General features: G+C 44.1%; 1 protein-coding gene across 2 annotated transcripts; it reads right to left on the bottom strand.

The window, feature by feature from the left end:
- LOC125457698 (cysteinyl leukotriene receptor 1-like) lies at positions 1-11,172 on the bottom strand. 2 transcript variants are annotated; one of them, XM_048542267.2, is made up of 3 exons: positions 11,045-11,172; positions 10,474-10,515; positions 1-2,781 (listed from the first exon to the last, which is right to left on the bottom strand). In XM_048542267.2, the coding sequence occupies exon 3, from the start codon at positions 2,772-2,774 to the stop codon at positions 1,602-1,604; it is 1,173 nt and encodes a 390-aa protein (XP_048398224.1). In that variant the 5' UTR covers positions 2,775-2,781; positions 10,474-10,515; positions 11,045-11,172; the 3' UTR covers positions 1-1,601. The 2 variants fall into 2 exon arrangements, with proteins under 2 accessions (XP_048398224.1, XP_048398223.1); XM_048542266.2 differs by lacking the exon at positions 10,474-10,515.
- Between the last annotated feature and the right edge of the window lie 12,211 nt (positions 11,173-23,383).

The raw sequence follows: 23,383 nt of genomic DNA, 5'->3' as shown, positions 1-23,383 counted from the left end.
GTCATTTAATTAAGCATACAGAACAGAAATATACACTGAATTGGGAACAATTGTGGAAATTCTCACTCCAAAGCAAATACTTTTGTAGTACATGAAAACTCATTAAAAAGTGCATCAAGCTTTGTTCAAAGTCACAACATGATTAAGAAACACAATGATGTCTCAAAGAAAAAATATCTCTTCCAGTTATGTTTGAAGCATTTAATAATGCATAAATTAATTGGTTCAGAGATGGCAGAAAGATGAGCCGATATTAATTTTGCAACAAACTGACATACTTTCATTTTGCTTGTTTGTTCTGTGCTTATAGACCCAACTAATGTTTTTGGATGAAGGGTCTATGCCCGAAACGTCAGCTTTTGTGCTGCTGAGATGCTGCTGGGCCTGCTGTGTTCATCCAGCCTCACATTTTATTATAATGTTTTTGGCACCTAGTTTTCCTTCCTCATCTCTCTTGTTCATGCATAATTCAGACAACTTCTCATCTTTCATTCGTAAAATGTTCAATCTCCCTAATATCTGGAGATGTCTAATAGTTACGAGCACTTCTTCTAGATAGCAACACATGGAATTACATAGATAAAATCACACAGAAACAGGTCACTTGGCCCCAACAGTTCTTTACTGGATTCTACAGTCTACGCACACCTTTTTCCTTCCTACTGTTGCCCTGACTGCAGTTACCAGGATCACTAGAGACTGAGGTACTGAGTGTAGAGATTTTTTTGCTTATGCCTCATAGACAGAGTGAGATGGCCCCACAAACCTATAAAGGAATTCTGTCAAAGAATTGTAAAGGTATGTCGTTAATTATCTTCTTGTAAAACTGAAACATAAGAACATCAGACCCTTTTTTGGAACACACTCTGTGGGGTATTTTCCATGGGGCAGTCTAAATGGAGCATTGTCTTTGGGGTACGTTCTGCTGGGCATTTTCTGTGGCACACTCTATGGTTGGACACTCCTTTGGGGTATTCTCTGTGAGGTATTTTCTTTGGAGTATTCTCTATGGGACATTCTCTGTGAGGAATCTTCTGTAGGACCCTGCAGAATTCAGGACTGTGGAGGGTTTTTGGATGACAGGGACTATGCTGTGGTGGAGTCAATATTAGTCGACCACCAGGAACTTGAAGTGGGCCATCTCGGAAATCTTCGAGTCAGAAGGTGAACTCTCAACATATTTGTTTTATTATATATTTGAAATAAATCTTAATATGTTTGGCGCCAGTGGAATAATCACTCACTGGACTGGATAATTTTTTAATATATATTTAAAAATGTTCTAAGTACATGATTAGCGAGCTACTTCATTTTCCTTCTTTTTAAAGTCACACCCTAACATTCCCTTTGTCTTGTAGTTCTAATTCACCCCTCACATCCCACTCTTCTTGACACCATCCTTTGAAAGTTCAGGAATCACTGTTGTTTTGGGAAAACGGCAAATCGTAGACAATTCCCATTTTCCCGACTGTCTCCTTCAAACCGCTCCGTCACATTTTCTTCCTAAGGAACTCCTTTTGTACCAAATCTTAACCAATCAACCCATGAAGGACAAAAAAAACTCTCCTCATCTAACCAGCAGAGTGGAGACTTTTGAGAAGTCACTGTGGGCTGTTTTGCAGGACGTGATCAACAGTTTCTGTTTTGCTTGAGACTGTATCATCTCCTTGACTTTTTCCGCTCAGTAGTTCTTTTTGTTCATGCAGCAGAGTCTGGCTTGGCTTGATTGGTTCTGTGAATGATTCCAACATACGACCTTGTTGGATAAATGCAGCGCTAACGAAGAGCTTGCTACTGGAGGAGCTGTACGAGACGTTAGATTCTTTTCTCTTCAGCCATGCCCTGACGAATGTTCTAAACCCTTGCCCCACAAAAATATAAAGCAGAGGGTCGAAGCAACTGTTGGCCACTGCCAAGCACAATGTAGCTACCACCGACTTGCGGAGAATGTTTTCCAGCTCGCAGTCATTGTGGTGATGGACCAGGTAGTGTAAATGCACCGTCCTTTGCACATGGTAGGGAAGGAAACAGATTAAAAACACTGCCAGAACCAGCACAATCATGGCTATGTCTCTCTTGATTCGCCTTGACTGCCAACTGACCCCCATTAAGTACTTTATCATCAAACAGTAGCAGATGAGAATGATGACAAAAGGAATTAGGAACCCAACAGTGAGGGCAAAATAGTTCATTTTAGCAATGCGAGTCCAGGACACGACAAACACGGGCTCAAAGCACTTGATTTTGCCGTGGTAAGGTTGGCTCTCCGATAGCAGGAAGGGAGCTGTCGCCACACCCACAAAGAGCCAGATTATAATACATGCGATAATGCACCGCCGAAAAGTGAACATTCTTTGATGCCTTATGTGGTGGACCGTGGCCAAAAAACGCGATATGCTCAAGCAAGTGAGGAAGAATATACTGCAATACATGCTGACATAGAAAGTATAGGTAGACACCCGACACAGGAAATCTCTGAATGGCCAGTCTCCTTTTCTCAGGTAATAGACAATCCTCAGGGGAAGGCTGAGCACGAACAGGAGGTCAGCGACAGCGAGGTTCATCAGGTAGACGGTGCTGGAATTCTTACTCTTTGCAATGCGATAGAACACAAACAGAGCTGACAGGTTTGACAGCAGCCCAACGACGAATACAACACTGTACACGGTGGAGTAGACCATGTATTTGTACTCATGGTTTTCTGGACAGACAGTTCTATTTGAGGAAGTGTTTGCGATTGTTACGTTCTCGCGTAGGAGTGCGTTTGTCATCATCTTCTTTCTGTAGAGAACACAACAATTATTTGATTATTCACCAGTAAAATCAAGTTACTGCTCATGTGCGGCCTCTTGAGTCAATCTGTTGTTGGTTACAAGGTCCCCTCCAGAGGAATGAGCACCTTACTGAGGCTACACTTTTCATGCAGTACCGAGGAAAAGTGCTGCTCTCTGAGAAGTCTCACCCTTGGATTGTGGTGTTCAACCAACTTCCCCATTGCTATTTCTGTAGGCTACATTTTAACTTCTACACTGTACTGGTGTGGTTAACAGCCAAGGATGATGGGAAAAGTGGCCCATTTCACAGGGACAATAACCTACTGTTCAGGGCAGTACCAGACTCTGCTGACTAAAGAGGCATCTAGTGATAAGGGCTGCTCAAGTTTTGTGGTTATCAAGATGACTAAATTAAAGATAGAGGAGAATACAATGAAACAGATGCAAGCCACCTATATGGCCCTTGGATAGATGATCGCAGAGCCATGGAGACCCTGGGCAGGGGTATGTGATAGAAGATCAAGGAAAGCAATAAAGGTAAAGGCATTGAAGGCGTTGAAAGCGATAACTTGGGAACAACCATCACAGAAGCAGGTCCCTGACTCCAGGGTCCATGAGGAAGGACACAGGTAGCTGAGTGGCTGAAGCACACTATTCCTCACCAGTGTGTAATAACTAAGCCCCAGGCAGCATGGTGTTGTATCCTGATCCAGTTTTATGTTGTGGTGTTAAACTGACTGAGCGATAAATAAAGAAATAGTTTGCAGAAACAGGCTGTAATCATTGTGCCTGCTGGTGTTGGTCCAGAGACAACAAAGAACCATTGCCCTTTCACTTAGATGTGTGAAATTTCCACAGCTCTATCTTTAAACAAAAAGCAGGAGGAAGTCCTGTCAATATTTATCGAACAAGCCCCTACACTGAATCAGGTTACCTAACCATTGTCATGTTTCTGTTTGTGAGCGCTTTCTATCTGAAAATCGACTGCTCAATTTTCTACATTAGAACCGTGACTATGTGTTAAAAGATACTGCTCTGGCTTTAAAATACCTTGGGACATCCTTTAAGTTGAAGTGTGTCACCTTTCTCTTTGTTAAGTGAGAAAGGATGATCTGTATTTACATAGTGACTTTTCAGATCACTCACACAGAATTAATTAATTATCTTTTATTGAAAGACTGGCATTGGACACAACACAATGAGGGAGGTTAAAAAAAGAAGTAATTGAGACAATATTCAAACCGAACAGGCCCTTATATGCACCCATTAAAAAAATGTTATCGATTTTTATAGATGCATCACAGAAGGCATCCTATCTGAATGCATCACAGCTTGGTATGGCAACAGCTCTACCCAAGAGCACAGGAAATGACAGAGAGTTGTAAATGCAACTCAGTCTGTTACAAAAACCAGCCTTCCTTCCATTGACTCTATCTATGCTTCCAGCTGCCTCAGGAAAGCAGCAAACATAATCAAAGACACCTCCCACCTGGGTTATACTCACTTCCACCCTCTTCTGTAGGGCAGAACACACAAAAGTTTGAAAACACGCACCAACAGATTCAAGAACAGCTTCTTCCCTGCTGTTATCAGGCTTATGAATGAACCTCTCATATATTAGAGTTGATCTTTCTCTGCATCTTACCTGTGGCTGTAACACTATATTCTACATTCTATCATAACACCTTGATGTACTTATGTAAGGTATGATTTGCTTCAATAGCACACAAAACCATATCTCTGTACATGTAATAATGAACCAAATCAAATCAAATGTCTGGCAGACATGAAAGCTCAACATCATTAGTGCAGGGTGGATCAGACCCAGATCTAAGGATGAAAGCAGGATACTGAAGATGCAGGAAATTTGAATTAAGTGCAGAGAATGCTGGAGAAATTCAGCAGGTTTGGCATCGTCTGCAGAGAGAAAGATATAATGTTCCAATTCAGGTATGACTCTTCAAAGCTGAGGAAGAGTCATACCAGACTTGAAACTTTAATTCTTTCTCTCCACAGATTCTGTTAGACAGTAAATTCATCAGCATTCTTTGTGTTTGCCCCAGATCTCATGGGTCTATTCCATGGCCTAGTTTCACGATGAAGCAAGTGCCCAGCTTCTTACTGAAAATGTAGGGCAATTTGGGATTAATATAGATACGGGAGAGAACAGGTACTCCAAAGGGTGAGACAGCTTCTTTTATTCATTCACAGAATGAGGGTGTCACTGGCTAGGCCAATATTTATTGCCCTTCCCTAATTGCCCAGTGGGTAGTTAAACAGTCAACCACATTGCTGTATTCCTGGAGTCAGATGTAGGCCGGATCAGGTAAAGATCGTAGTTTCCTTCCCTTAAAGGACATTAGTGGACAAAATGGGTTTCCCAACCATTGACAATGAATTGATGGCTATCATTAGACTCTTAATTCTGGACTTTCAATTGAACTCAAATTTCACCATCTGGCATGGGAGGATTTGATCACGGATCCCCTGAACATTATCTGGGGTCTCTGCATTAACAGCCCAGTGATAATGTCACGAGGCCATTGAGTTACAGTCAAAGTAATTTAAGTATAAAGGGAAACTGAAGAAGCTGGGAAAGGCAGAAAAAGACAAGGACTAGGAACTGGAATTAAAAAGAATGGGAATGGAAATAAGAAAGCCTGATCCAGAGATTCAATGAAGAGAGAAAGAGAAAGAATTTAAGCTTAGAGTGATGCAGTTATAAAAGAAGACTTAGAAGCAGGGAAAGCACTGAAGGGGAATATCCGATTCATGATCTAAAATCCAGGAGGAAAATAGTTAAGTTTGAGGAAAAGGATGTCGAAGCATTTTTCCTGTTTTTTCAGAAAGTAGTGAGAAAGGTGACGTGGTCAAAAGAAAACCAAACCATGCCCTGATAGAGGAATGTGGAATGCATAACCCTGTCCTCAACAACAAACATTTGTCCAGTTAGAAAAATGGCAGCAACTACCCAGTGTCCTGTAACTGATTTATCTTTAACATCAGGGGTACATTTTGATTGCGCGGCTCAGGAAGTGGGAATTTTGCAATAAGTCCAAAGGAACTAAGAAGTGCAGGAAGCCTCGTTGCAATTCAATGTAACAATCAGTGTTCCCTCTAAGCTACACGTGTAGCAATTCTAAAGTTCCATGCGTGGCTATTTGCATCAACAGCCAACATTGGCATTGACATTTCCCGCACAGAGACCCCTGTGCAACTGGGAAGAAAATCACAGGGAACGCTGGTCACAATGCCATTGAATATTCTTCAACAATCTCTGAAGTAGCATGATGTTCACATCTCTATTACTGTTCTCTGGAAATGAAGATGACCGCTGCCTGAATTGTGCTGGACTGTTGTTCCTGCAAACCACAGAGTCGAATGGATGGAGTGGCTTCTGAGCTAAGTAGTGGGGCAATCGACAAAGTTTGGGAGAATGTGTTAAATCAAAGCTTAGACTCAAGGCCAGCAAGCAAGGTATTCATTCAGGAAATGATATGCAGGTGCAGACAAGAGGGGTAAAGAGTACAAAGTTATGAGTCAACCAACAGATAAGACTAGAATTTGCATAAGGGTGGATAGATAAAATTGAAGGCTCTGTATTTGAATGCATGTAATATTTAAAACAAAATACATGAACTGAGATTGCAAATAGAAATATGTAAGTAGACATTACAGACACATCACAGAAGAATGTTAGGGATAGGGATCTGAATTGAGGGGAATTGAGTTTAAGAGCTGCGAGGTTATGCTGCAGCTCTATAAAACCCTGGTTGGACTACACTTGGAATATTGTGTTCAGTTCTGGTTGCCTCATTATAGGAAAGATGTTGGAAGCTTTAGAGAGGGTGCAGAGGAGATTTACCAGGATGCTGCCTGGAATGGAGTGCAAGTCTTATGAGGAAAGGCCGAGTGAGCTAGGACTTTTTTCTTTAGAGCGAAGAAGAACGAGAGGTAACTTGACAGAGCTCTACAGATGATGAGAGGCATAGATGGAGCGGATAGCCAGACACTTTTTCCCAGGGCAGAAATGACTATTACGAGGTGGCATAATTTTAAGGTGATTGGAGGAGGGTATAAGGAAGATGTCAGAGGTAGGCCGTTCACACAGAGAGTGGTGGGTGTGTGGAATGCGCTGCCGGCAGTGGTAGTCGAGTCAGATACTTTAGAGACTTTTAAGCAACTCTTGGATAGGTACATGGAGGATAGTAAAATGTAGGGTATACAGGGTATTATGATCTTAGTAGGATAATAGGTCGGCACAACATCGTGGGCCGAAGAGCATGTACTGTGCTGTACTGTTCTATGTTCTATGAATTTTGAAGGGTATAGGACATAGGAATTAAGAATGATTGAAGTTAGGAAAAAGTGGAGCGGTGAATCTGTTAATTAACGATGGCATCAGCATAATATGGAAGAATGACAAGAAAACATGTGGAAACAGTTAGAATGGAAATGAGAAATCATAAAGTTCCTTGTGGTGTGCATGCCCTTTAGCAGTAGCCATGTGCAGAGTGGAGCATAATAGACGAAATAATAGGAGATTTGAATTTACATTGCGACTGGAAAAGTCAGATGGGCTAGATGAAAAGTTCATATACTATTGACAAGATAGTTTCTGGGAACAGCATATTCTGGAGCAGTTTGTAATAGATCTGGTATTGTGGCATGAAAAAGCATAATAATCTCATGGTAAATAATCTCACGGGTGACTATCTGTTTGGAGTTTGCACGTTCTTCCCGTGTCTGCGTGGATTTCCTCCCACAGTCCAAAGATGTGCAGGCTAGGTGGATTGGCCATGCTAAATTGCCCATAGTGTCCAGGGATATGTAGATTAGCTGGGTTATAGGAGGACGAGTGGGATACTCTGAGGGTCGGTGTGGACTTGCTGGGTGATGTGCCTGTTTCCATACTGTAGGGATTCTATGATTCTATGATCTAACTGTGCCCCTTAGGTAGGAGCGACCATAACATGATTTAATCAGTTTTAAGAAGAAAATAATGGGTCAAAAAGATGATTTTAAATATTTAAGTCTGGGGAATTATGAAGCCTCTCAGTTGCAGAGGAATTTCAGTGTCCTTGTGCATGAATCACAAAGGTTTAAAAGATGATATCTGGAGTGCAGTGCATACTATTAATCACCTTATTTGAGGAAGGAGGTAAATACATTGGAGGCATTTCAGAGAGTAATTACCAGACTAACAACTGGAGCAAAAGAGTTGGCTTTAAAGAAAGGTAGGACTGACGAGACAAAAACAAATCTTCTGAAGAGGGGTCACCAGACTCGAAATGTTAACTCTACTTTCTCACCATTGATGATGCCAAATGTACTGAGTTTCTTCAGTAATTTCCTTTTATTGTTTTGCACTGGTTAGGTAACTTGATTGAATCATATAAGGTTCTGAAGGGTCTCTGTTCAAAACAGAGATAAGGCAATTTCTTGTTTTCTCTCAGAGGGTCATGAGTCTTTTGGACTGTCTTCCTGAAAAGGTTGTTGAAGCAGAACACTTGAATATTTTTAAGGTTGAGGGGAGTAGATTCTTTTTAAGCAAGGATTTAAAAGGCTATCAGGGTAGAAATGGCCTAGTGGTATTGTTGCTAGACTATTAATCCAGAAACTCAGCTACTGTTCAGAGGACCCAGGTTCAAATCCCACCACGGCAGATTGTGAGATTTGAATTCAGTAAAAAGTGTCAGGAGTTAAGAATGTTCTGATGATCACAAAATCATTGCCGGGGGGCAAAAAAAAGCATCTGGTTTGTGAATATCCTTTGGGAAAGGAAATCTGCCATCTTCACCTGGTCTAGCCTAAGTGTGACAACCAGACCCAAACAATCTGGTTGGCATTGAGATGACCTCTCAGCAGTTAGGAACAAGTAATGAATGCCAACCTAGTCAGTGAAGCCGACATCCAGTGAATGAATTGAAAAACGAATTAGCCATAATCTTACTGTATCTCAGAGCTTTCTCAAGGGGATAAATAGCCTTCTCTTGCTCCTAATTTCCTGTGCTTGTACACAAAAAATCATGGATATTACATCATAACCAAAGCAGCTCACTGAGTTTGCAAAGAAATCTTTAGCCAACTACCGTAAATTTACAATACCACTAAGACAAAGTACTTGGTTATTTTTACTTTGCTGTTTGTGGGAGTTTGCTATGCATAAATTCATCTGCCGTGTTTCCTAAAGTGTGGCAGTGACTCTAGGTCGAAATTACTGAATTAATTGTAAAATGATTACAGTGATCTTGAGATCATTAAAGGTCCTCTTCCAGCAGGTATATAATGGTGCAGCCAGGAGAGTTGTTAGCAATTAGAGTCATAGAGCATACAGCACGGACACAGACCCTTTGGTCCAATTTGTCCATGCTGACTAGATATCGCAAATTAATCCAGTTCTGATTTGCCAGCATTTGGCTTGTATCCCTCTAAACCCTTCCTGTTCATGTATCCATCCAAATAATTTTTAAATGTTGTAATTGTACCAGGTTCCACCACTTCCTCTGACAGCTCATTCCATACACACACCATGCTCTGCGTGAAAAAGTTGCCCCTCAGGTCCCTTTTATATCTTTCCCTTCTCACCTTAACCCTACGCCCTCTAGTTTTGGACTGCCCTATCCATTCACCTATGCATGACCCTCATGACTTTACAAACCTCTATGCAGTCACCCCTCAGCCTCTGACTCTCCAGGGAAAATAGCCCCAGCCTATTCAGCCTCTCCCTGTAGCTAAAACCTCCAACCCCCAACAATATCCTTGTGAAATATTTTTGGCACTCTTCTAAATTTAACAACATCTTACTTATAGCAGGGAAACTAGAATTGAACGCTGTATGCAAAAGTGGCCTAATCAATGTCCTGTACAGCACTCAATGCACTGACCAATAATGGCAATTGTAGCAAACACCTTCTTCATTGTCCTGTTTACCTGTGACTCCACCTTTATCGATAGCCTGTTAATTGAGCCTTATCGTCTGGTTAGAGTACAGAAAGATTAGAAGGATTTGAAGTCAGTTTTGAAACTGTATGCTCATATATTTCGAAACACCTGAAACTGCTTCAACTAATCGAGTGCATTTGCAATAATTGGTAATGTTAGCCTATTTGACTTTGAGATGGTTTTAGTGAACTATCTTCTTGAACACTACAGTATGCATGTTGAAGCTGCACTCATGGTGGTTTAGGAGAGTCTCCAGGATGTTGACCTTGAGCAACACTGAAGGAACGGAGATATAATTCCAAATGTGTTGACTTGGAGACAGTGGTGCTCCCATGCTTCCTGGTCCTGCCAGGTAGAGGCCGCGGATTCGGCAGCTTATGAACATTCTTAATACTTGTTTCTACCAGGACCTGGGATTATGCCACTCCATAACCCACTCAGCCTTCCCTTCGGCAAACGGTCAACAGGTTCCTAAGGAACCAAGTTTGGCATCATGTAGCCACGGATCTCCTGATCCAACCTCATGTAGATAACCTCCTATTCCTTTCAGCTCTTCTCACTGCCACTTTTGGTCTGTTGATCAGATCTCTGAATTTAAAGCATCAACAACGCGATCCAACCTCAAGGATAGCTGATGTTAAACCTGGGACAATATTAAGCAACACACAAAGCTATTTGAAAGGAAGTTTATCCTCAACAGAATTATGTTAACAACTAACGCAATGCAGATGGATAATAAATAATGACAACATACCTGACAATACATCATCTATTACTCATATTGTGGTTTCAACATCTAGACAAAATTGAGAACAGAACATTCTATGACGTTCCAGAATGTTGAGAAATATTGAGTTTAGGAAACACTGAAATGTACATTTGGCCCCTGATGTAATAAACTGTTTCTCATAGTGGGAAATGGGAGTTGCAGATTGAAAAATAATTAGCAAATGAGCCAAAGGAGGGCTGAGGAGATTTTTTTTGGGTGGTGTTTTGTTATGATCTAAAAGGCATTGCCTCAGAAGGTGGCAGAAACATATACATTAGCAAAGATCAAAAGAGACTTGGTATATATTTGAAACAGCAAAATTTTCAGGGCCATTAGGAGAGGACAGGAGAAAATTGGATAAATCTTACAAAAAGTTAACACAGTTAAGATGGTTCCAGTTCAATCTTATACAATTAATTGATTCTGAAATATGTGACAGCAGCAAGGAAAATATATTAACCATCAATCTATGTTTAACGTTAAGGTTTTAGAATTCAAAAGAGCTGCCTACTTAGCATCACGGCACTTTCAACACAGCACAAAAGTCAACACTCACGTTTTAGAAAGTCTCCAAGTGAATCGATACTATATGTTGGACAGCTACTGGCTGTCATCTAATCTCTTGCTTGGACTGGATTACAGCACTGCTTCTACCCCAGCACTTCTTGAGCTGCTATTTATCTGAGTAAGAGCATTGTGGTGAGCAGTTCAGTCCCACCCACACAGCTTCCACAACACACAGCAACTGTTTCCCGGGGACACTGTATCAGCAGTAACATATGCGCAGGGAACTAGAACAGAAACAAACTAGCGAATGTGTAAAAATAAGATTAACTCCGGGACATGTGAGCAAAATTCAGAGTTTTGTGCAACAAGTGTGAACTGATCAATGTCTGGTGCTAACCAGAAATGTAGTTTTCTTGATCAAAGGTGTCGATTTGGAACTTGTCTAGTGGATATCATACAGGTATGTCCACACATGGGAATAAAAAGCTTCTTAATTTTGACTAAAATACACCAGCTAAATAAAAGAAAGGGATAAAGGGGCCAAGCGAGACAGTCACTGAAACTGATTTCACAGCGGTTGTAGAGAGACAATATTTGCTATTTTCCTTCTCAGGGGCATCTTAAGCTTTGTTTCATTCTCTTTACTCCAAAAGGGAAGGTTTGATGTCAACAAATTTCTCGGCTTTCCTGTTTGCAGTTCAAGTTCTGCTTTCTAATTTCCTTGTGCCTCTTCTTTCTGGTCTCAAATCCAGTTTAGACCGTGAATTCTTGCTGTGTAAAATGAGTGGATTTTTGATTTAAGCGTTGGCCGTGGTTCAGTGAATTATTGGCTCAAATCCTACTCCACAGGGCTCGAGCACAGAAATCCTGGCCTTTACACCACACATCCCCCACCGCTTCCCTGACCAACCATCCCCCAGCATGACTTAGGGAGCGTTGTACTGTCAGAGGTTATGTCTGCAGATAATGAGGTAAACGTGTAAAAATAAAGTTCAAGAGTCTATCTCAAAAAAAAGAGTAAGGGAGTTTCTCTGCCCACTGTTTATCTCTGACCCAATATACAAGAAAGCAGATGTTCCGGTTATTAGCACACAAGCATGTTTGTGGGATCCTGCTGTACACAAATTGACAGCTGTGCTTCAGGCTGATAACAGTGACTACACCTCAGAAGTATTGGTTGTAAAGTGTTTTGGGACAGCTTGATATTGGGAAAGGCAATATATAAGTACAACTCTTCATTCATATGCAGAAAACCATCTCCCCTCCATGGTGTTAACACATTTATTTTAAACAAATTAGTTTCCCTCTATGTATTGGAGTCAGAGGTCATTCAGGTAAATGAGCTAAGTACACATTTATATCCCTTGAAATATCTTTGGGATTCGTTGGACCAAATCTTACATTTCCTTTTTGTTCAGTGTCACTTTCATTGAGTTTTGTAGGGAGTTTTTCTCTGCATGGCCCAGCAGGTTTGCTCACACGGTCATGCCAAACTACCTTTATCTGCCCCCTAGGCTCACCTTATGTTTGATGCTAGCCCAATTCTACCACTCCCCCTGCCCTGAAAGAACACAGCATTGCTGGACATCTCAGACCAGACCGACATCTCTGGCATTCATACCATCTTTAAAAGGGCCATTGCGCACATGGTCAAGCACTGTCAGCCTACGGATGCCCAGTATGGTTTGTAGCATTTTCTCGAGAAATTGCCTGCCCTCCTCCCACCCCGGCTGTGCAGTCACGTCCTGGCGGACAGGTTAGCATGGAGCAGGGATATCCACCAGGGCCAGCATTGGAGGTCACATCGTTAGAACATGCCAGCCTGCTCCAAAAAAGCCACATGTGTCATTGCAGCCTCTGCCATCTGCAGTCACCATTGACCTTCTCCATTCTGCCAGAGCAAGAGCCACCATCTCATTGTCTACCACCTCACACTCTCTCTGTTTCCACTCCTGCAGCTACCTCTCACAGAAGCTCTAAATCTCTCATGATTACATGCAACATCTTCCCTCACGCGCACTCACCCACACCAAAGCCCTCTCTCCTTCCCCCTTGAATGGCCGAAGAATTCACCTGGGACACTTTCTCCCCTTTCCATCACTAGCACCACAATTAACCTCTGTGGTTAACACCACTTTCATCTCACTTAATTCCTCCCTTTTTTCACATTCCCAGGGAAAACAAACTACAATAGGATGGAAAGAGCTTCAGCAGATGCTGTGCTGCCTAACAGTTGATTCCTCCCACCTTACGAGGCAAAGATCCCAACCTTGATTGTCCCAAGTGTCTGAATGACCCCAAGCCTCTGGACTGACAGTGGGCACTGGGTTTGACTGACTGTAACGACAGCTCCTCATTGAAGACTGGCTCCCTTGCTTTCACTGAGGATGGCTGATAACCATGACATGCAAATTGGCTATGTGTCTGTGTCAAATGGCAAGGCTAGTATCAAGTCGGCAAACAGCGGGGGGAAGTGTTGGGTATTCTAAAAGGTATTAAGGTAGACAAATCCCCAGGTCCGGGTGGGATCTATCCCAGGTTACTGTGGGAAGCGAGAAAGGAAATAACTGGGGCATTAACAGATATCTTTTCAGCATCCTTGAGCACAGGTGAGGTCCCGGAGGACTGGAGAATTGCTAATGTTGTCCCCTTGTTTAAGAAGGGTAACAAGGATAATCCAGTTAATTATAGACCGGTGAGCCTGATGTCAGTGGTGGGGAAGCTGCTGGAGAAGATACTGAGGGATAGGATCTATTCCCATTTGGAAGAAAATGGGCTTATTAGTGATGGGCAGCATGGCTTTGTGTAGGGAAGGTCATGTCTTACCAACCTGATAGAATTCTTTGAGGAAGTGACAAAGTAGATAGATGAGGGAAGGGTTGTAGATGTCATTTACATGGACTTCAGTAAGGTGCTTGATAAGGTTCCCCATGGTAGGATGATGGAGAAAGTGATGTTGCATGGGGTCTAGGGTGTACTAGCTAGATGGATAGAGAACTGGCTGGGCAACAGCAGACAGAGTGTTCTAGTGGAAGGGAGTTTCTCAAAATGGAGAACTGTGACCAGTGGTGTTCCACAGGGATCTGTGTTGGGACCACTGTTGTTTGTGATTTGCATAAATGATCTGGAGGAAGGTGTAGATAGCCTGATTAGCAAGTTTGCAGATGTCACTAAAATTGGTGGAGTAGCAGATAGTGAAGGGGACTGTCGGAGAATGCAGCAGAATATAGATAGACTGGAGAGTTGGGAGGAGAAATGGCAGATGGAGTTCAATCCAGGCAAATGCAAGGTGATGCATTTTGGAAGATCCAATTCAAGAGTGAACTATACAGTAAATGGAAAAGCCCTGGGAAAATTGATGCACAGAGAGATCTGGGTGTTCAGGTCCATTATACCCCGAAGATGGCAACACAGGTCGATAGAGTGGTCAAGAAGGCATACGGCATACTTTCATTCATCAGAAGGGATATTGAGCACAAGAGTTGGCAGGTCATGTTACAGTTGTATAGGACTTTAGTTCGACCACGTTTGGAATACTGTGTACAGTTCTGGTCGCCACATTACCAAAAGGATGTGGATGCTTTGGAGAGGGTGCAGAGGAGGTTCACCCCAGGATGTTGCTTGGTATGGAGGGCACTACGAAGAGAGGTTGAGTAGATTAAGATTATTTATATTAGAAAGACGGGGGTTGAGGGGAGACCTGATTGAGGTCTACAAAATCATGAGGGGTGTAGACTGGGTGGATAGCAAGAAGCTTTTTCCCGGAGTGGAGGACTCAATTACTAGGTTTCACGATTTCAAGGTGAAAGGGGAAAAGTTTAAGGGAGATATGCGCGGAAAGTTCTTTACGCAGAGGGTGGTGGGTGCCTGGAAGGTGTTGCCAACGGAGGTGGTAGAGGCGGGCATGATAACATTATTTAAGATTTATCTCAACAGATACATGAATGGGCAGGGAGCAGAGGGATGCTAATCCTTGGAAAATAGGTGACAGGTTTAGACAGAGTATCTGAGTCGGTGCAGGTTTGGAGGGCCGAAGGGCCTGTTCCTGTGCTGTAATTTTCTATGTTGTTTATTCGAGTTCAAAAGTCGGGGGAATATTTTTAATGTGAGAAGAGAAAGATTTAGAAAGGACATGAGGGGCAACTTCTTTACACAGAGAGTGGTTCATCTTTGGAGTAAACTGCCAGAGGATGTGGTAAATGCAGGTACAGTTACAACGTTTGAAACACATTTGGATACATTCATGTATCAGAATGTTTGGAGGAACATGAAGCAATGCGCAGGCAGGTGGGATTAGTTTAGTTTGGGAACATAGTCTGCATGGACTAGTTGGACTGAAGGGTCTATGAGGTTGTAGACTTGCTCAGCAAGCCATCACCATGCCCAGTAACATCATCAGTGGAGTATCCGTTGAAGCGATGTTATTCTTCATGCTTGGAATTTGTACTGTCCGGTCTGTTATGGGGAGTACTGTCATTTCCGGTTTTGTTCTGCAATTGCACGGGAATTCCTAGAGGCATGGTTCTCAACCCATAAGGCAATCAACAAACATACACAGCTGGACTCTAAGTACAAACCCCTACAGAACAAAACCGGAAATGACAGTACTCACCATAACAGGCAAGACAGTATAAATTCCAAGCAGAATCGAACAACATTGCTTCATTTGAGTCCTCACTGATGATGTTACTTAGCATAGTGATGGAACGTCTGATTAAAAACAAGCCACCTTGGCAAGTAAGTCAACAACCTCATCCTCAACTTGAACTACAAATCTTTGCTAAAACCTTAAATCCGTGCTGTTTGACTCGATGAAGAAAGTGTGTTGGCTCAGTTGTTAGCCCTGCTGCCTCTCAGCACCAGGGACCTGCGTTTAATTCTACCCTCTGGCGAGTGTCTGTGTGGAGTTTGCACATTCTCCCCATGTCTGCGTGGGTTTCCTCTCGCTGCTCTGGTTTCCTCCCACAGTCCAAGGATGGGTAGGTTAGGAGGATTGGCCATGCTAATTTGCCTGAAATGTTCAGGGGTATGCCAGCTAGATGGGATGCTCTTTGGAGGGTTCGGTGTGGTCTCAATGGGCTGAATGACCTATTTGCACGCCGTGGAGATTGTAAGACAAAAGTAATGTGAGCCTGGCAGCTTTGGCTCAGTGACTAAAACACAAAAAGACAAGTTAAGGATGCAGCGAGTATCCTTTTTTGTTCATTCGTAGTATGTGGGCATCACTGGCAAGGCCAGCATTATTCCCCATCAATAATTGCCCAGACGGCAGTTAAGCGTTAACCACATTGTTGTGGGTCTGGAGTCACATGGAGGACAGACCCAGTAAGGATGGCAATTTCCTTCCCTAAAAGACAATAGTGAACCAGATAGGTTTTTCAGACAATCGACAATGAATTCATGATCAACATTAGATTCTTAATTCCTGATATTTATTGAATTCAAATTCCACCAGGTCCTCAGAACATTATCGGGGTCGCTGGACTAATAATTTAGCAATAATGCCACTCGGCCATCACCTCCCCAGTCGACTCAAAGTGACAGAGCACTAAGAGAGTGAGATGCAGTTAAGTCCAATCAGTGAGCGTGGGTGTGTGTGTACACATGGTGTCTTAACTACAGCATCACAATGAGAGGCCCCGGTGTGCCCTGGAGTGCAGCACTAAATGTATGTTGATTGGGAAGAAGCCATGAGGGCCCTGAGAGGTTGGCAGATGTCGGATGCCAATGTTCATGGACAGGACGTGTTGAATGTCTCAGCCGCTGTTTGCTGGGCATCCAAGCCGGCAGTGTAGACTAGCAAGCAGCAAGCTGAATTCATTAGCTACCTACTCTAACTTTCATGCTGGGAAGCGTTGACATCTAGTTCCCTCACAGCAGGAGGTAAGATTGAATGCAATATTTTTATGAGGTGAGATTTGCAGTTAGTGATGCCATCAACAAGGAATAATCCGCATTAACAGGCAGCCCATCACTGCCGTGTGAGCATCTTAACTTGACATCTAGAATTCCCTTCGTAAATGTAGCAGGTTGCTCCCAATGTCTAGAAAGGGCTCAGCCATGCCACACAGATTTCTGACCCATAGCCCACTTTGGTCAGGTCTTTATAAGATTCAGCCAATTGTTTAATTAACATCCCATAAATTGGAAATAATTTCCGAGATGCTAGAGCAACAGATCCAGATGACACAAATTCAGAATTGTAGGCAATGAATTTTGCAACATGTACCAAACAATATTTCTTTCCCAAAAATGTATTAATTGAAATGGGTGAAAAATTATTGCCTGAGATAACAAGGTGTAGAACAGGATGAACACAGCAGGCCAAGCAGCATCAGAGGAGCAGGAAGGCCGACGTTTCAGGCCTAGACCCTTCTTCTGAAAAGTCATTGCCTGTTAGCTTTACAAGCTTCTTTTTTGCCTTTGTGATTTATTTTGCCACCATTTCATTAGGTTTTTGACCTTAGGTAAATAACTATCAACTGCTTATAGTTTATGTCATTGCAAAACCTGTTCTTTGATCTGTGAAGTATGTGGCTACTTTAATGTCTACCTTTGCTTTGTAAACCTTTCTTTGATGTGGGGAAATGACAGGAAATGAACCTTGTCATTTTCATATCTATTGTTTGAGCAAATTTCAATTCAATCCACATGAGAAATAATGAGATTTATGGGTTAATTTGGAAGTGAAACATGGCATGGTCCTATTTGAAATAAGAGTAGTTGAGTTTTTCCCAGTACACTGTCCAATATTTATCATTTAAAGCATATCTTAGAAACAATACTCTTGTAATGTTCTGTGATAATGGGAACTGCAGATGCTGGAGAATCCAAGATAATAAAATGTGAAGCTGGATGAACACAGCAGGCCCATCAGCATCTCAGGAGCACAAAAGCTGACGTTTCGGGCCTAGACCCTTCATCAGAGAGGGGGATGGGGTGAGGATTCTGGAATAAATAGGGAGAGAGGAGGAGGTGGTCCGAAGATGGAGAGAAAAGAAGATAGGTGGAGAGAGTATAGCTGGGGAGATAGGGAGGGGATAGGTCAGTCCAGGGAAGACGGACAGGTCAAGGAGGTGGGATGAGGTGAGTAGGTAGGAGATGGAGGTGCGGCTTGGGGTGGAAGGAAGGGATGGGTGAGAGGAAGAACAGGTTAAGGAGGCAGAGACAGGTTGGACTGGTTTTGGGATGCAGTGGATGGAGGGGAAGAGCTGGGCTAGTAGTGTGGTGCAGTGGGGGGAGGGGACGAACGGGGCTGGTTTTGGGATGCGGTGGGGGAAGGGGAGATTTTGCAACTGGTGAAGTCCATTGATACCATTGGGCTGCAGGGTTCCCAAGCGGAATATGAGTTGCTGTTCCTGCAACCTTCGGGTGGCATCATTGTGGCAGTGCAGGAGGCCCATGATGGACATGTCATCTAAAGAATGGGAGGGGGAGTGGAAATGGTTTGCAACTGGGAGGTGCAGTTGTTTATTGCGAACCGAGCGGAGGTGTTCTGCAAAGCGGTCCCCAAGCCTCCGCTTGGTTTCCCCAATGTAGAGGAAGCCACACCGGGTACAGTGGATGCAGTATACCACATTGGCAGATGTGCAGGTGAACCTCTGCTTAATGTGGAAAGTCATCTTGGGGCCTGGGATAAGGGTGAGGGAGGAGGTGTGGGGGCAAGTGTAGCATTTCCTGCGGTCGCAGGGGAAGGTGCCGGGTGTGGTGGGGTTGGAGGGCAGTGTGGAGCAAACAAGGGAGTCACGGAGAGAGTGGTCTCTCCAGAAAGCAGACAGGGGTGGGGATGGAAAAATGTCTTGGGTGGTGGGGTCGGATTGTAGATGGCGGAAGTGTCGGAGGATGAAGCATTGTATCCGGAGGTTGGTTGGGTGGTGTGTGAGAACGAGGGGGATCCTCTTTGGGGGGTTGTGGCGGGGGCGGAGTGTGAGGGATGTGTTGCGGGAAATGCGGGAGACGCGGTCAAGGGCGTTCTTGATCACTGTGGGGGGAAAGTTGCGGTCCTTGAAGAACTTGGACATCTGGGATGTGCGGGAGTGGCATGCCTCATCGTGGGAGCAGATGCGGCGGAGGCGGAGGAATTGGGAATAGGGGATGGAATTTTTGCAGGAGGGTGGGTGGGAGGAGGTGTATTCTAGGTAGCTGTGGGAGTCGGTGGGCTTGAAATGGACATCAGTTACAAGCTGGTTGCCTGAGATGGAGACTGAGAGATCCAGGAAGGTGAGGGATGTGCTGGAGATGGCCCAGGTGAACTGAAGGTTGGGGTGGAAGGTGTTGGTGAAGTGGATGAACTGTTTGAGCTCCTCTGGGGAGCAAGAGGCGGTGCTGATACAGCTATCAATGTAACGGAGGAAGAGGTGGGGTTTGGGGCCTGTGTAGGTGCGGAAGAGGGACTGTTCCACGTAACCTACAAAGAGGCAGGCATAGCTGGGGCCCATGCAGGTGCCCATGTCCACCCCCTTAGTCTGTAGGAAGTGGGAGATGTCGAAAGAGAAGTTGTTGAGGGTGAGGATGAGTTTTCAGGGATGCCTAACCTGAAGAAGTTACCCTCCTCCCTCCGGATATCCACTTCACCAACACCTTCCACCCCAACCTTCAGTTCATCTGGGCCATCTCCAGCACATCCCTCACCTTCCTGGATCTCTCAGTTTCCATCTCAGGCAACCAGCTTGTAACTGATGTCCATTTCAAGCCCACCGACTCCCACAGCTACCTAGAATACACCTCCTCCCACCCACACTCCTGCAAAAATTCCATCCCCTATTTCCAATTCCTCCGCCTCCGCCGCGTCTGCTCCCACGATGAGGCATTCCACTCTCGCACATCCCAGATGTCCAAGTTCTTCAAGGACCGCAAATTTCCCCCAACAGTGATCGAGAACGCCCTTGACCGCGTCTCCCGCATTTCCCGCAACACATCCCTCACACCCCGCCCTCGCCACAACCGCCCAAAGAGGATTCCCCTCGTTCTCACACACCACCCCACCAACCTCCAGATACAATGCATCATCCTCCGACACTTCCGCCATCTACAATCCGACCCCACCACCCAAGAAATTTTTCCATCCCCACCCTTGTCTGCTTTCCGGACTGACCACTCTCTCCGTGACTCCCTTGTTTGCTCCACACTGCCCTCCAACCCCACCACACCCGACACCTTCCCCGCAACCGCAGGAAATGCTACACTTGCCCCCACACCTCCTCCCTCACCCCTATCCCAGGCCCCAAGATGACATTCCACATTAAGCAGAGGTTCACCTGCACATCTGCCAATGTGGTATACTGCATCCACTGTACCCGGTGTGGCTTCCTCTACATTGGGGAAACCAAGCGGAGGCTTGGGGACCACTTTGCAGAACACCTCTGCTCGGTTCGCAATAAACAACTGCACCTCCCAGTCGCAAACCATTTCCACTCCCGCTCCCATTCTTTAGATGACATGTCCATCATGGGCCTTCTGCAGTGCCACAATGATGCCACCCAAACGTTGCAGGAACAGCAACTCATATTCCGCTTGGGAACCCTGCAGCCCAATGGTATCAATGTGGACTTCACCAGCTTCAAAATCTCCCCTTCCCCCACTGCATCCCAAAACCAGCCCAGTTCGTCCCCTCCCCCCACTGCACCACACAACCAGCCCCGCTCTTCCCCTCCACCCACTGCATCCCAAAACCAGTCCAACCTGTCTCTGCCTCCCTAACCTGTTCTTCCTCTCACCCATCCCTTCCTCCCACCCCAAGTCGCACCTCCATCTCCTACCTACTAACCTCATCCCACCTCCTTGACCTGTCCGTCTTCCCTGGGCTGACCTATCCCCTCCCTACCTCCCCACCTATACTCTCTCCACCTATCTTCTTTTCTCTCCATCTTCGGTCCACCTCCCCCTCTCTCCCTATTTATTCCAGAACCCTCACCCCATCCCCCTCTTGTAATGTTCTCACTGCTGCCTATGGAAATATGGTTGGCTGCTGGTTTTCTTGCTTTACAACAATGAGGACACTCCAGAGGGGCTTCGTTAATTTAAAATTGTTTCTTGACGTATACAATTGGACACTCATACATCACTTCCTAATGATGAAATTTGTGAAGCTACAGTTTACTCGCTATGTCACATTTCTGAGTAATGAAAACATTTCGAAATATTTCTTTGCTGCCCTAGTTTTTTTTTGCTCAGAAACAGGATATTACAAACATGCTGAATGTTGTTCAACAGCCTCACAAATACGTCAACATATTCCAAAGCATTGAAACAGTGCAGTGCAATTACTGAATGCGGTCAGTTCGATTTGACAGACTTTGCCCAAATGTCTTTCGGCCTCCTCCCGTTTACTACAGGATTGAGCACTGACTCAGAGTGCTGGTATAATCGGTTAACTACCCCAAGACAAGTTATTAAAGTGAAAAGGCAGGAAGTTTAAATCAGGAATGCTGACCCTTTCCAGTTAGGAGCTGAGTGTAGAGAACAGGAAACAGCTCTCGAGTTTCAACAGCTCATTTGCATGAACAGCGTAATGTAATTGCAGCCATATCCCCAGGAACAATTAGGTGAACCAAAATAAGTGTCTTATGACATAACCCGGGCATTCTCCTATTTGGAGAGTCATTTAACGCGGCTGAAAGAAGACCAGGAGAGCATGACGAAAAGGCATCTTGTGCAGAGTGGTTCATGATGTGAAACTCACTTCCTGAAGGTGTTGTAGGGGTAGCATTTCAAAAGAGACCAGCCTCTCCCAGCCACTGAGCTGTGGCTAAGTGGAAGCCCTCCTGCCTCTGAGTCAGTGGGTTACCAGATCATGAGCTTTATTGGCTCATTCAGTGTAGTATTAATGGAAAGTTGCCTGGTGACAGGTGTTTGATTGAGATGTTAAACTTTTTCTCCTTACAGGTGGACCTGTAGGAGTTCTATGATTTGTCCCAAAACTTTTACAACTCCTTTCCCACCCTCCCGGGATCTCTAGCAATTGAAAATCCAAACAAGAGACAATACAGTGCATTGGGTAAGCAGATATTCCAGGTCTCATTGGCAATGTAGATTCTGAATAACCAAAAGCAACTAGCTTCTACAGCTCTTGGATGCCAGACTGACCGAACCAATATTTAAATTTTTTTTGATTTGCTATTTGTTATGTGAACAACAGCCTCCATTAAAATCCATCAATCAAGGCAAATGCTCTGTTGACATGATAAATAAAAACTGATAGAACTGCGGATGCTGTAAGTCAGGGAGAAAATCTGAGGAAGGGTCACCAGACCTGAAACATTAACTCTGATTTTTTTTTCACAAATGCTGCCAGACTGCTGACTGTTTTTGCTCTGTTGATACTCATAGGGTAGTTTTCTGTGCAGCATTTTCAAAGGGCTGATTTGCCAGCAGAGCTCTGATTTCTAGAAGCATAAAAGCTGCAGATTGTAATCTGTTCAGCCCTTCATCAACAATATTTTCCGTGCAGTGAAATTTTATCAGAAATCATTGCCCAAAAACAAAAGAAGAAAGAAAGAACAACGAACAGTACATCACAGGAATAGGCCCTTCGGTCTGTGCCGAATCAATTTTTTTTAGTAGAACCCCTCCAGTGCGGAAACAGGCCCTTTATTTAGCCCAACAAGTCCACACCAACCCTCAGAGCAACCCACCCAGACCCAGCCCTCATAACCCACCTAATCTACACATCCCTGAACACTATGTGCAATTTAGCACGGCCAATCCACCTAACCTGCACATTTTTGTACTGGGAGGAAACAGGAGCACCCAGAGGAAACCCAGAGTGACACAGGGAGAATGTGCGAACTCCACACAGACAGTCGCCCAACGGTGGAATTGAACCCAGGTCCCTGGTGCTGTGAGGCAGCTGTGCTAAAACTTGCAGTTTCTCGAGGTGGTTTCTTGGCTGCTGCCACTTGCCTTTCACATCTCCTTTAAGCTTTTTTCCTTTGACAATTCTTGGCAATAAATATCCCAATTTATTCTTAGTGAAAAACTTAACCAGCTTGGAACGCAAAAGCCAGGACTGTGTGGTTGGGTAGAGGAGCACCAGTGAGAGATAACGGGCAAAGTGCAAACTGCAAATGGTGCAGTGGACTGCACAGGTCTGAGGCAGACCAACATATTATTATTGTTATAACTTTGCAAAATTCCTCAGCTTCAGGATTCAGGAAAGGGTCAGAGCCGCATTGTAGTGGAAGAAGCCAACAGGAAGCCCTGCAAATATTGGCAGCCCTTTTTAGTGTGAAGAAAAGTGGATCTTTTAAGCTACAACACACTGCTTGGAGGTTTCAATATCAAACCGCTGCAAAAATGCATAACTTACGACTTGCACAACAAATTTCAACGCTGATCATAGGTTGGCAGGCGTTAAGTACAAAACAACAAGAACGTCACAACTATGGTC

Source organism: Stegostoma tigrinum, chromosome 14 (assembly GCF_030684315.1).
Source record: "Stegostoma tigrinum isolate sSteTig4 chromosome 14, sSteTig4.hap1, whole genome shotgun sequence".
NCBI lineage: Eukaryota > Metazoa > Chordata > Chondrichthyes > Orectolobiformes > Stegostomatidae > Stegostoma > Stegostoma tigrinum.
Note: the sequence above shows the minus strand (reverse complement) of the source record. Positions and strands in the feature narration are given on the sequence as shown.